The sequence below is a fragment of the Lathamus discolor genome, chromosome 19 (genome assembly GCF_037157495.1).
Source record: "Lathamus discolor isolate bLatDis1 chromosome 19, bLatDis1.hap1, whole genome shotgun sequence".
Classification (NCBI taxonomy): domain Eukaryota; kingdom Metazoa; phylum Chordata; class Aves; order Psittaciformes; family Psittacidae; genus Lathamus; species Lathamus discolor.
This window is the reverse complement of record NC_088902.1, coordinates 6,601,674-6,613,359: the sequence shown is the minus strand read 5'-3', so window position 1 is coordinate 6,613,359 and position 11,686 is coordinate 6,601,674. Positions and strand designations below refer to the sequence as shown.

Below are 11,686 nucleotides of genomic sequence, written 5' to 3'. Positions count from 1 at the left end.
CTTTTTCTCTGTGATTTGTCCTCACATGGCAGGAACGAAGGGGAATGAAATCAGCTTTCCTGCTGCTCCAGGTCTGGGATGGCTGCTCTGTGCCTGGAGCAGGAAGAGATCTTGAGGAGCCCAAGGGCCCAGGCTGATGTGCTGGTGTGGGGAGATGGGATGGCATGGGGGGGCTGCAGACCTCTCAGGGTGTCCTGGACAGGAGAGCAGGGGACACAGGGGTCCCTGCAGGGGACTGCCCTGCAATGGCACAGGCTGGGGCTGCCTGGCTGGGAGCAGTCCAGGGGAAGGGTCTGGGTAGGCAGGAGCTGGACAGGAGACAGCGTGTGCCCTGGCAGCAAGGGAGGACGGCAGCATCACAGGCTGTATGACCAGAAGCACAGCAGGAGAACAAGGCAAGGGATGCTGTGGAATACTCCATCCAGGTTTCAGATCCCCAATTCAGGAACACTATTGGCAAGCAGGAGTGGGTTTAGCAACGGGACCTCAGGACAGGCAGGGACTGGAGCACAGTGCCTCTGGGGAGAGGCTGGGGAAGATGGGCTTGTCCAGCCTGGAAAAGGGAAGGCTGATGGGGACCTGAGATCTTGGGAAGGGAAGGCTACAGAGAACTGGCTGCCTGTACCAGCAAGGAGGACATGGAGAATACTGAGCCAGGCTCCTCACCATGGTGTGTGGTGGGTGGACAAAAGGCAATGGGGAATAGTGACAGAGGAGAGGTTCTGCCAGGACATAGGCTCAGGCAAGTGCTATCAGGTCACCAAGAGAGGCTGTGCAGTCTCTGGCCTTGGGGATTTCCAACTCAGACTGAATCAAGCCTTGAACCACTTTCATTGATCCTTTTCCTGACAGGTTGGAGTTTAGACCTCCTGGGGTCCCTTCCAACCTCTGTTCTCTTATGGTGCTACAATCGTAGAATCATGGAATAGTTAGGGTTGGAAAGGACCTTAAGATCATCTAGTTCCAACCCCCCTGCCATGGGCAGGGACACCTCACACTAAACCATCTCACCCAAGGCTTCATCCAACCTGGCCTTGAACACTGCCAGTGATGGAGCATTCACAACCTCCCTGGGCAACCGATTCCAGTGCCTCACCACCCTAATAGGAAAGAACTTCCTCCTTATATCCAATCTAAACTTCCCCTGTTTAAGTTTTAACCCTTTACCTCTTGTACTGTCACTACAGTCCCTAATGAATAGTCCCTCCCCAGCATCCCTATAGGCCCCCTTCAGGTACTGGATGGCTGCTATTAGGTCCCCACGCAGCCTTCTCTTCTCCAGGCTTAACAGCCCCAACTTTCTCAGCCTATCTTCATACAGGAGGTGCTCCAGTCCCCTGATCATCCTTGTGGCCCTCCTCTGGACTTGTTCCAACAGTTCCATGTTCTTTTTATGTTGAGGACACCAGAACTGCACACAATACTCCAGGTGAGGTCTCACAAGAGCAGAGTAGAGGGGCAGGATCACCTCCTTCGACCTGCTGGTCACACTCCTTTTGATGCAGCCCAGGGTACAGTTGGTTTTCTGGTTTTCTGGGCTGCGAGTGCACACTGAAGCTGGACCATGTTCATTTTCTCATTGACCAACACCCCAAGTCCTTCTCCACATGGCTGCTCTGAATCTCTTCTCTGTCCAACCTGTAGCTGTGCCTGGGATTGCTCCGACCCAGGTGTAGGTCCTTGCATTTGTCATGGTTAAACTTCATAAGGTTGGCATCAGCCCATCTTACAAGTGTGTCAAGGTCCCTCTGGATGGCATCCCTTCACTCCAGTGTATCAACCAAACCACACAGCTTGGTGTCATCAGGAAACTTGCTGAGGGTACACTTAATCCCACTGTCCATGCCACTGACAAAGATGTTGAAAAAGACTGGTCCCAACACCGATCCCTGAGGGACACCACTCGTTACTGGTCTCCAGCTGGACATTGAGCCATTGACCACAACTCTCTGCATGTGGCCATCCGGCCAGTTCTTTATCCACCGATTGGTCCACCTATCAAATTGATATCCCTCCAATTCAGAGACAAGGATGTTGTGTGGGACAGTGTCAAACACTTTGCACAAGTCCAGGTAGATGACATCAACTGCTCTACCCCTGTCCAACAGTTCTGTCGCCTCATCATAGAAGGCCACCAAATTGGTCATGCAGGATTTCCCCTTAGTTAAGCCATGCTGGCTGTCACCAAGCACCTTGTTGTTTTTCATGTGCCTTAGCATGCTGTCCAGGAGAATGTGCTCCAAGATTTTACCAGGCACAGAGGTGAGACTGACTGGTACGTAATTCCCTGGGTCTTCCATTTTCCCCCTCTTGAAAATGGGGGCTATATTTCCCTTTTTCCAGTCATCAGGAACTTCACCTGACTGCCATGATTTTTCAAATATGATGGCCAGTGGCTTAGCAACTTCATTCGCCAGCTTCTTCAGGACCCACGCATGGATTTCATCAGGTCCCATGGACTTGTGTACGTTCAGGTTCTTAAGATGGCCTCGGACCAGATCCTCTCCTACAGTGGGCCCAAGGTCTTCATTCTCACAGTCCCTTTGGCTGCCTTCCAAGACTTGGTTGGTGCGGTCAGAGCCTTTGCCAGTGAAGACTGAGGCAAAGAAGTCATTGAGAACCTCAGCCTTCTCCAAATCCTGTGTAGCCACTTCTCCTGAGAACTTCCGGAGGGGGCCTACATTGTCCCTAGTCTGTTTTTTATTTGCTATGTACCTGTAGAATCCCTTCCTGTTATCCTTAACATCCCTGGCCAAGTTTAATTCTAACTGGGCCTTAGCCTTCCTAACCTGGTCCCTAGCTTCCTGGACAACATCCCTGTACTCTACCCAGGCTGCCTGCCCTTGCTTCCACTTTTTATAAGCCTCTTTTTTCCTTTGAATTTTCCTCAGCAGCTCCTTATCCATCCAAGGAGGTCTCCTGGCCTTCCTGCTGCACTTCCTTCTAGTTGGGATGCAGCACTCCTGAGCTTGTAGCAGCTGATCCTTGAATATCAGCCAGCAGCCTTGGGCCCCCTTGCCCTCTAGGGCTGTATCCCACAGAACCTTACTAAGCAGGTTCCTGAAGAGGCCAAAGTCTGCTCTTTTGAAGTCCAGGGCAGTGAACTTGCTGCACACTCTTCTCACTGTCCTGAGGATCTCGAACTTGACCATCTCATGATTGCTGCAACCAAGCCTGCCCTGGAGCACCACATTTCCAACCTGCCCTTCCCTGTTGGTGAGCACAAGGCCAAGCATGGCACCTCTCCTTGTCAGCTCCTCTGTTACTTGCGGAAGGAAGCTGTCTTCCACACAATCGAGGAACCTCCTGGATTGTTTGTGCCGGGCCATACCGTCCCTCCAGTATTCGGATGTTTTGTGTTTCTGGATGTTTGGGAAGTTTTGGGGGTGTTTTAGTGAGTGGGTTTGGGTGTTTTGAGCTGTTTCAGGGTGATTTGGGGGTGTTTTGGGGGTGTTTGAGGATATGTTGGGGTGCTTGGGGGAGTCTTGGGAGGGTTCAGGCGTGTTTGAGGGTGTTTTGGGGGGTGTTTCAGGGTGTTTCAAAGTCTCAGGGAGGGTGAAGGCTGTGGGGCATGGCAGTGGCGGGTGCTGCTTTGGTACCACCGGATCTCCTGGGGCACTCACTGGCCGGGATGGTGTCCTGGGGGACATGTGGGACACGGGGACACATGGGGGACACACTGGTCTCACCGAGGGGTGTTTGGGTGTCTCTATTGGTGTGTCTCTCTGGAGGGGTCTCTGTGGGGGGTCCATGTGGGGTCTCTATGGGGTTTATGGGTCTCTCTCTCTCTGCGATCTCAGTTGTCCCCCGTGTGGCCCCACTTACCCTCAGCATAGTCACAGCAGCTCCCAGACACTCCCAGTCACTCCCAGTCACCTTAAGTGCAGTCCCAGTTGCTCTCAGTGTGATCCCAGTCATGCATGATCCCAGCATACTGCCAGTCTCTCCCAGTTCATCCCAGTGTTATCCCAGTTGCTCCCAATGTGCCCCTGCACTCTCCCAGTCACTTCCAGCGCGCAGTCCCACATCCGCTGCAGCCAAAGAGCGCGCGGCTCCCCCAGGCGGGGCATGCCAGGAGCTGTAGTCCGGGCTCCAGCACATGCTCGTGGTGCAGCCAGCCACGGCAGAGGGCGGTGGAGGGGAACCCCTCTGTGGGGCGGGACCTTTCCTTATGAAGCAGCCGCCCCACATGGAATCCCAGAGGCACGAGATGAGTTGGGGTGAAGGGACCTTAAAGCTCATCCAACTCCAACCCCTGCCAGAGGCAGGGACACATTCCACTAGAGCAGCTTGCTCCAAGCCCCTCTGTCCAGCTCTTGCTCTGCCTCTCTGTCCTTGAACACTGCCAAGGATGGGGCAGGCACAGGTCCTCTGAGCACCCTGTGCCAGTGTCCCACCACCCTCACAGGGAAGAACTTCTGCCTAAGAGCTCATCTCATCTTTCCTCTTTGTCAAGTTAAATACGTTCCCCCTTGTCCTATCACTATAAACCTTTAAAAGAATCCCTCTTCAGCTTTCTTGTAGGCATCCCATTAGGTGCTGGAAGGAAAACTCACTGTCTAAATCATCATCTGAATCATCATTTACATCATCTTCAAATCCCCGTGAAACCACTATTGAAGAAAAAAATCAATCATTGCTTAATCACCACTGGATTCCCATTTTATTTTAATTCAGTTGCTGATTAATTACCATTGGTCATTAATAGGGCCCTTTCAGTTGTCTCCACAAGGATGACTTCTCTGAACCATTCCCCTGTGAAGCACAATGAGTCACAGCTCCAAGTCCATTTCCCTTCAGGCATGCAGCCGCCGATCCAGCAGGTGCCCCCGTTCCACACTGTACATCTACGGCAGATGGAGGAAGCCCAGCACATCCCGGCTGGGTACAAAGAGAGCTGCAGAGAAGGTTCCCGAGGGCAGGACAGCTCCTGGCACAGGGACTATCCCAGCTCCAGGTCCAGCCTGAACTGAACGCCTTGCGCCTTGTGATTTTGGCAGCAGGGTCACAGCAGGGCCCTTTGTGACCTGGTCTGTGACACTCCCAGTGTGGTCACGTCTCTTGTGCTGCCCTTCCCTCCCCCTGTCCACATCCCTCCATCCCGCAGGGGGGCAGAGAGACCCCGCAGCCACCCCAGGGGGAAACTGGGGGGAGGTGGGGGCTCCCCAGGAGAGCAGCTCTGCGCTGGAGCCAGCCGAGTGGGCAGGGCTGGGGCCAGGGACTGCCACCAGCTGGATGCTGGCACTGCTGGATCCCGCTTCCTCCTCACACTGCCAGCAGGGGCCTGCGCTCTGCCCCTGCAGGGCTGCTGCAGGGTTACCAGAACCCGCCAGCGCCATTGCCCCCTGCCGCAATCCCTGCCAGGTTTCTGCAGGGGTGGCCAGAGCCCTCCCGGGATTTGCCACCTCCTGCAATGCCCACTCGGCTCCCACTGGCTTTACCGGTGCTGCAGGCCCCTGCAACACCTTCAGGAGCCCACCAGGCATTGTGGAAGGTGGCAGGGCCTGGCGGGATCTGGCACAACCTGTGCAGGCTCTCCGGCGTTCCACAAGACAGCATGGACCTGGTGTGCCCACAGAACTTGGATGTGCACTCTAGACAGAGGCAGCAGCCCTGGCAGCCTGGTGCAGCTCAAAGTCCCCCGGGTATTCCAGGGACACCAGGGCCCATGGTGACCAGGAATACCCTTGGGCATTCTGGAAGCTGCAGGTGAACACAGTAAAGGCCCTGGTGGGCTCTGGCAACGCCAGCGGAAACCCACCAGACGTTCCACAGTGCTGAGCTGCCCTTGGAACTTCAGCCAACACCTGCAGGAGCTGTCCAACATTCTCGAGTGATGGTGGCACTGCGGCTCTGCGGGTACTGGGGCAGGAGAAGGGCCCTGGCTGATGCTGCTCCTTGTGGTGTCGTGGTGGCTATGGTGACAGCCTGGGAGCAGGCACCTGCATCTCCTGGTGCTTGGGATGTCCTTGGTGGCTCCTCAACTGTTGGAGCTGGTTCTGCTGACACAAGTGCTTCACCCTCCTCTTTGTCCACCCATGCAGACCAATGGCTTCCCCCGAGCAGAGCAGCGTTGAGGGAGACTGTGCCAAGAGCTGTGCTGAAGCTGAGGGAAACCACATCCACTCTTTGCCTCCTCACACACAACTGCAGGCTCTCAGCTTGGCCAGGCAAGAGTTACCCTTTAGACGGCTTTTAGGTGCCCAGAGGTGTTACCCAAGAGAACTCTGATGCTGGCACACACCTCACCAAATGCAGCTTGTACAGCCTGGGCTCCCCTGGGTTTCACCTGGGGCCTTTATCAAAGGTAAGTGCAACATGTCCTTGTCCTCTCTCCCAAGAGACCTCTGCCGGCCCAATGACCTTTTTCACAAGAGGGATCCCAAAGGAATGCTGATCTTCCCCTATAACTGCACTGCCACTGTTTTGCCTGTTACACCACGTCCTTCATTCCTCTCATCTTTCATAGATCTTCCACTGTCCAGGACAAAATGACCAGCTCTGAAGCCCTCTTTTCTGCAGGCTGTCTAGACAAAGGCCCTTCCCTTTATTCTACACTTGTCTCCTCCCCTCACTCTTTGTTCATTCAGAATCCTCTCCCCTAAGCTGCTGCTTTGAGCTTCAGGCAGGAAAGGCTTGCAAGTCTTTCGATGGTCTAATTGTCTCCTTGGACAACTCTTTAATCATGTTCATGGCATGTTCATGCATCTACCTGTGTCTCTACAACATTTCTCATGAGATTATCCCTGTGTAGGAACAGGACCCCATGAGGTGCTGCTCGTACCAGGCACACCCGAGTGCATTTTACTGTGTATGACACTGTCATGCTTTCCTTTGGTTTTCTTGCCCAGAGGAACAATCCTGCTGTGCCCGTGTTCGGGCAGGTCTCTAAGGCAGCCAGGCTGGGAGTTGGTGCACAGGAGCTGCACCATCCATCTGCCAGCTTCAGTGGAGAAGTCAGGCGTGAGGAGAAGTGCCACAAGTCCCGGGTGGACGATGAGAGCAATGTTGGGTGGGGAGGTGAGGAGCGAGGTGCTCAGTGCAGCGCTGGACTTTAAAGGCTGCTTTTCCTGCCTGTGCAGGCCTCTAGAAGAGACACTTGGGATCAGTGGCAATGGAATAGAAATTTCTAAACTGAAAAGTGATAAAATAAACCCTTTCAAATAATTTTTATCAGATGTTCTTTGTAACCTTCCTGCACTCAGAAACCTCCCTAATTCCCTGGAAGACAATCTGGAAGACTTGACAAAAACCACAGGGTGAGACACGGCTCATCAGGGTTTAATGAGCCCCATGGTGTGTTTGGGCTGAGTCCATAAACCTCAGGTAGTGAGAGGAGACTGAGGAAATGTCTCAAGAAGTCCAAGTCAGAAACAAAGCTCCAAGTCCTTTCAGCATTAATGTGCCCCACTGAGGGCTGTTACTGACAAAGCCTCCCCAGGGACTCGGTAAAGCAAGTAAGTGGAAGCTGTGATTACAGGGAGACAAAGGCAAAATGTAGATGTCTGATGGTGAGAAAACCCTTGTTTTGTTTGATGAAGGAGAAAGGCCAAGCCCTGACCACAGCCCTTGGAGAAGTAGAGCCTGAAATCCTGAGAATGAAAGTTCTCCTCATTGGCCTTGATGAAAGAGGCAACTGCCATAGCCCACAGGACAGAGACCTTCTGCTCTTTTGGGCCTTTCAGTCTTGCCAGAATCCTCAGTCATGTCTGCTGCAGGCTGTCCTACACTGGTCCATGCCTGCACCTCTTTCCCTTCAGGATGCTGACACCCATCTTGCTTTCCCACCTAGCTCTCACCTGGCATTTCTGTACCTTCAGTCATATCTCTGCACCCATCACTGTCTGTTCTTGAAACACAAAGCCATGGGTTGGGCCAGATTCCCTCTGGGTGACCTCTTGCACCACAAGTCCACCTTTTGAGAGACATTTCTCTTTCCTAACTTTGAGTCTGAACCTTCCAAGCTGCACTTTGCAGAGGTTTCCTTCTCTTCCCACTAGCAAGAAAACCTCCATCATCTCTGAAGCCACATTTCAAGTAGCTGCAGGCTGCTACTGTAGTGTGAATTCATCAGGTGGAATGAATATCCCTCAGCAAGCTGATCTAAAGGAGGTTTCTAGAGGAATGGGTGATGCCATCAGTATAGAGAACTAAGCACCATGGGAGACAAGTGGGAAAAGCCAATGGTCTGAATTGAGAACTTCTTGGCAAGAGCCAAAAGGAAAGGTGGTGTCCTTGGGTGCAAGGTATCCCATGCTCTGGAGACAAGGGCACCTCATTTGAGACAGGTTCCTGCCTGTAGCACCCTCTCTGCTGCGCACACCCCACTCTCTGCCCACACTCACAAGTGTCTCACAGAAGCTTTGCACTTCCCCGGCAGCAGCGACACCTCACTCCAGGAGGTTCCTGCATTCTCCAGTCTCAGGGATCGATCCTGCATTCCAGGAAAGTTTGGGTAGTGCAGGAGAGGGGGACAGGAAGGTCGGCTCATGGGGCATGATGACCAGTGTTCAGGCACCCCCAGCAGTGGGCATTCCCCATGTGCCACACTGAGGCATGTTCCCATGAGGGAAACTTCTCAGGTGACCTCTGCTTTGTCCAGAGCCTGCAGCCACACTCCAGGAACACCTACTCCTCCTCCACCTACAGACATCAACTGCTCTCCACTGCTGGGCTCCGTCCTGCATGTAAGGATTTTTTAAAGCCCTGAACCATCACCTTGCTTCTTGCTGACTTCCCTCCACCCTCTCTGCCTCCTTACACACTGCTCGTTGCCACCAGTAACTAACTGAAGAGTTAAGAAGCTCTCAAGGCTTTCCTCAGGGGGTGACCATGTTTCTCCATTCACCCTGTATGGACCCACTGAGTGCCAGGTGTGAGGTTCCTGTACAGGCAGAGGTGCCCCTGGGCAGAGCCCTGCTGCCGGGAGGGGTGTGCAGGGCAGAGCTGAGCACACAGCCTGGAATGTGCTCTGGGAGCACTGGGAGGGAGCAGAGCTGGGCACAGAGCAGCAGCTCCTGGCAGGGACAGCTCCAGGCATTCGAGACATGGGCAGGGAGTGGGGGGAAAGTGCAGCCCAGCCCTGGGGAGGGTGCATTCAAGCAGCTTTCTTGGTGTCTGGCACTGGAGGTGGCTGCTGGCCGTGTTCTGCTGGGCACAGTCTTTTGCTTCTCCCCATGAGAGCTCCATGATCTGTGCTTTGAAACGATGTGCCCCTGCTCTCATCACAGGACAGATGTTCTTAAGGTCGATTTGTGTGTGAAGGCAACTGAAAGGCAGTGCAAGTGTAAGCAGAGGGCAAATGGGAAAGGATTGATGGACACTGCAGCTCTCCTGGCTCTGCACTAAGTTAGAAAGAGCTGAGAATTTCTGGCTATTTCAATAATCTTCCAATTATCAGTCATACATAGAATGTTTTATACTCAAAAAAAAAAAAAAAACTTCAGCAGCGTTATACTAGTAAATGAATAACACAGGCAAAATGATCCTAAGCCTCTTGTGCAGCCCAGACTCATCTGAGTCATGAGTACAAGTAGTGAACTTTACAATATACTTGGATTTCATCTGACATCCCTTGTGAATATCTGAGCTGGACAAAGCATTGCTTCAAAGCAAAGCTGACTCCCATCCAACCTGGCCTTGAAGACTGCCAGGGAAGGGGCAGTCACAGCTTCTCTGGGCACTCAGTGCCAGTGCCTCAGCACCCTCACAGCAAAGAACTTCCTCTTAATATCCAAGCTAAATCTCCCTTTTTTCAGCTTAAAACCATTCCCCGTCGCCCTGTCACTGCACACCCTTGTAAAACACCCCTCTCCAGATTTCCTGTAGGCCCTGGGTAGGTATGGGCAGATTGCAAAGATGTCTCCCTAGAGGCTTCTCTTCCCCAGGCTGAACACTTCCAGCTCTCTCAGCCTGTCTTCATTTAGTAATTAAGATGTCTGGAGGAGTGCTCCAGCCCTCGGGGCATCTCAGTGGTCCTTCATAAGCCCATCGTTGTAGGATCATAAGAGAACAGAGGTTGGAGCCGACCCCAGGTAGTCTCAACACTAACCTGTCAGGAACAGGATCAGAGCAAGATGCTCAAGGCTTGATGCAGTCCAAGTTGGAGAACCAGAAGGCCAGAGACTCCCAGATCCCCATCAACCTTCCATTCTCTGGGCTGGACAAGCTCAGCCCCCCAGCCTCTCCACACAGGCAATGTGCTTCAGTCCCTGCTGGTCCTGAGGGCCTATTGCTAAACCCACTCCTGCTTGCCAATAGTGTTCCTGAATTGGGGATCTGAAACCTGGATGGAGTATTCCACAGCATCCCTTGCCTTGTTCTCCTGCTGTGCTTCTGGTCATACAGCCTGTGATGCTGCCGTCCTCCCTTGCTGCCAGGGCACACGCTGTCTCCTGTCCAGCTCCTGCCTACCCAGACCTTTCCCCTGGACTGCTCCCAGCCAGGCAGCCCCAGCCTGTGCCATTGCAGGGCAGTCCCCTGCAGGGACCCCTGTGTCCCCTGCTCTCCTGTCCAGGACACCCTGAGAGGTCTGCAGCCCCCCCATGCCATCCCATCTCCCCACACCAGCACAACAGCCCTGGCCCTTGGGCTCCTCGAGATCTCTTCCTGCTCCAGGCACAGAGCAGCCATCCCAGACTTGGAGCAGCCAGAAAGCTGATTTCATTCCCCTTCGTTCCTGCCATGTGAGGACAAATCACAGAGAAAAATCTGCTGCAGGTCATTTATTTTACTCAAATACAATGAGAGACGCTGAGTAGCACAACGTCACACAACACGAGTGGCTACTTAAGCAGGAGGAGATGAAAACTGACATTTCAATGAAGACAACATCACCACAAATTGAAACAGGAAAACAAATGTAAAGCAGCAAAGACAAGCATGGCCTGCCATGACCTACACTGGGAGCCCCTTGCAAAGGACAGCAGGCAGTGTATGCCTGCTGAAACACATCCAGTCACCAGCTTCCTCACACCATCCTTCAGCTCCTGGTTGCTAAGGCTGTAGATGAGGGGGTTCAGTGCTTGGGACACCACCAAGTACAGCACTGACAGCAGCAGATCCAGGGATGGGAAGGAGACGGAGGGGGGCTTCATGTAGGCAAAGATACCAGTGCTGACAAAGAGGGAGAGCACAGCCAAGTGAGGGAGGCACGTGGAAAAGACTTTGTGGCGTCCCTGCTCAGAGGGAATCCTCAGCACAGCCCAGAAGATCTGCACATAGGACCCCACAATGAACACAAAACAACCAATTGCCGAAGAGAAACCTAGCACAAGAAGGCCAAATTCCCTGAGGTAGGAATGCGAGCAGGAGAGCTTGAGGATCTGGGGGATTTCACAGAAGAGGGGTAGTGAAAATGTATTGGCTGTGTGCAGCAGAGCAGTGAGAAGCCCAGTGCCCCAGGCAGCTGCTGCCATGTGGACACAAGCTCTGCTGCTCAGGAGGGTCCCGTAGTGCAGGGGTTGCAGGTGGCACACAGTGAGCTTTGCAACCATTACACACACATCGCTGTCGCTTCTCGCTTTATCTCCTAAGATTCCATTTGAATCCACCATCTCGGGTGCCCGATATTGGCTGAGCAGCACCAGAGTGAGTAGAGCATGAAAGTTTGGCCTCTGCTCCCACAGCCGAAGAGCCAGGAGAAAAGAAGGCATGAAATGCATTAGAAATGGGCAAAAAAGTCTTA

The 11,686-nt window shown here is 53.3% G+C and overlaps 1 protein-coding gene across 1 annotated transcript; it reads right to left on the bottom strand.

The window, feature by feature from the left end:
* Positions 1-4,796: 4,796 nt before the first annotated feature.
* LOC136023819 (olfactory receptor 14J1-like) lies at positions 4,797-11,555 on the bottom strand. The gene is made up of 2 exons (XM_065698731.1): positions 10,962-11,555; positions 4,797-4,847 (listed from the first exon to the last, which is right to left on the bottom strand). The coding sequence occupies exons 1-2, from the start codon at positions 11,553-11,555 to the stop codon at positions 4,797-4,799; spliced, it is 645 nt and encodes a 214-aa protein (XP_065554803.1).
* Positions 11,556-11,686: the final 131 nt, after the last annotated feature.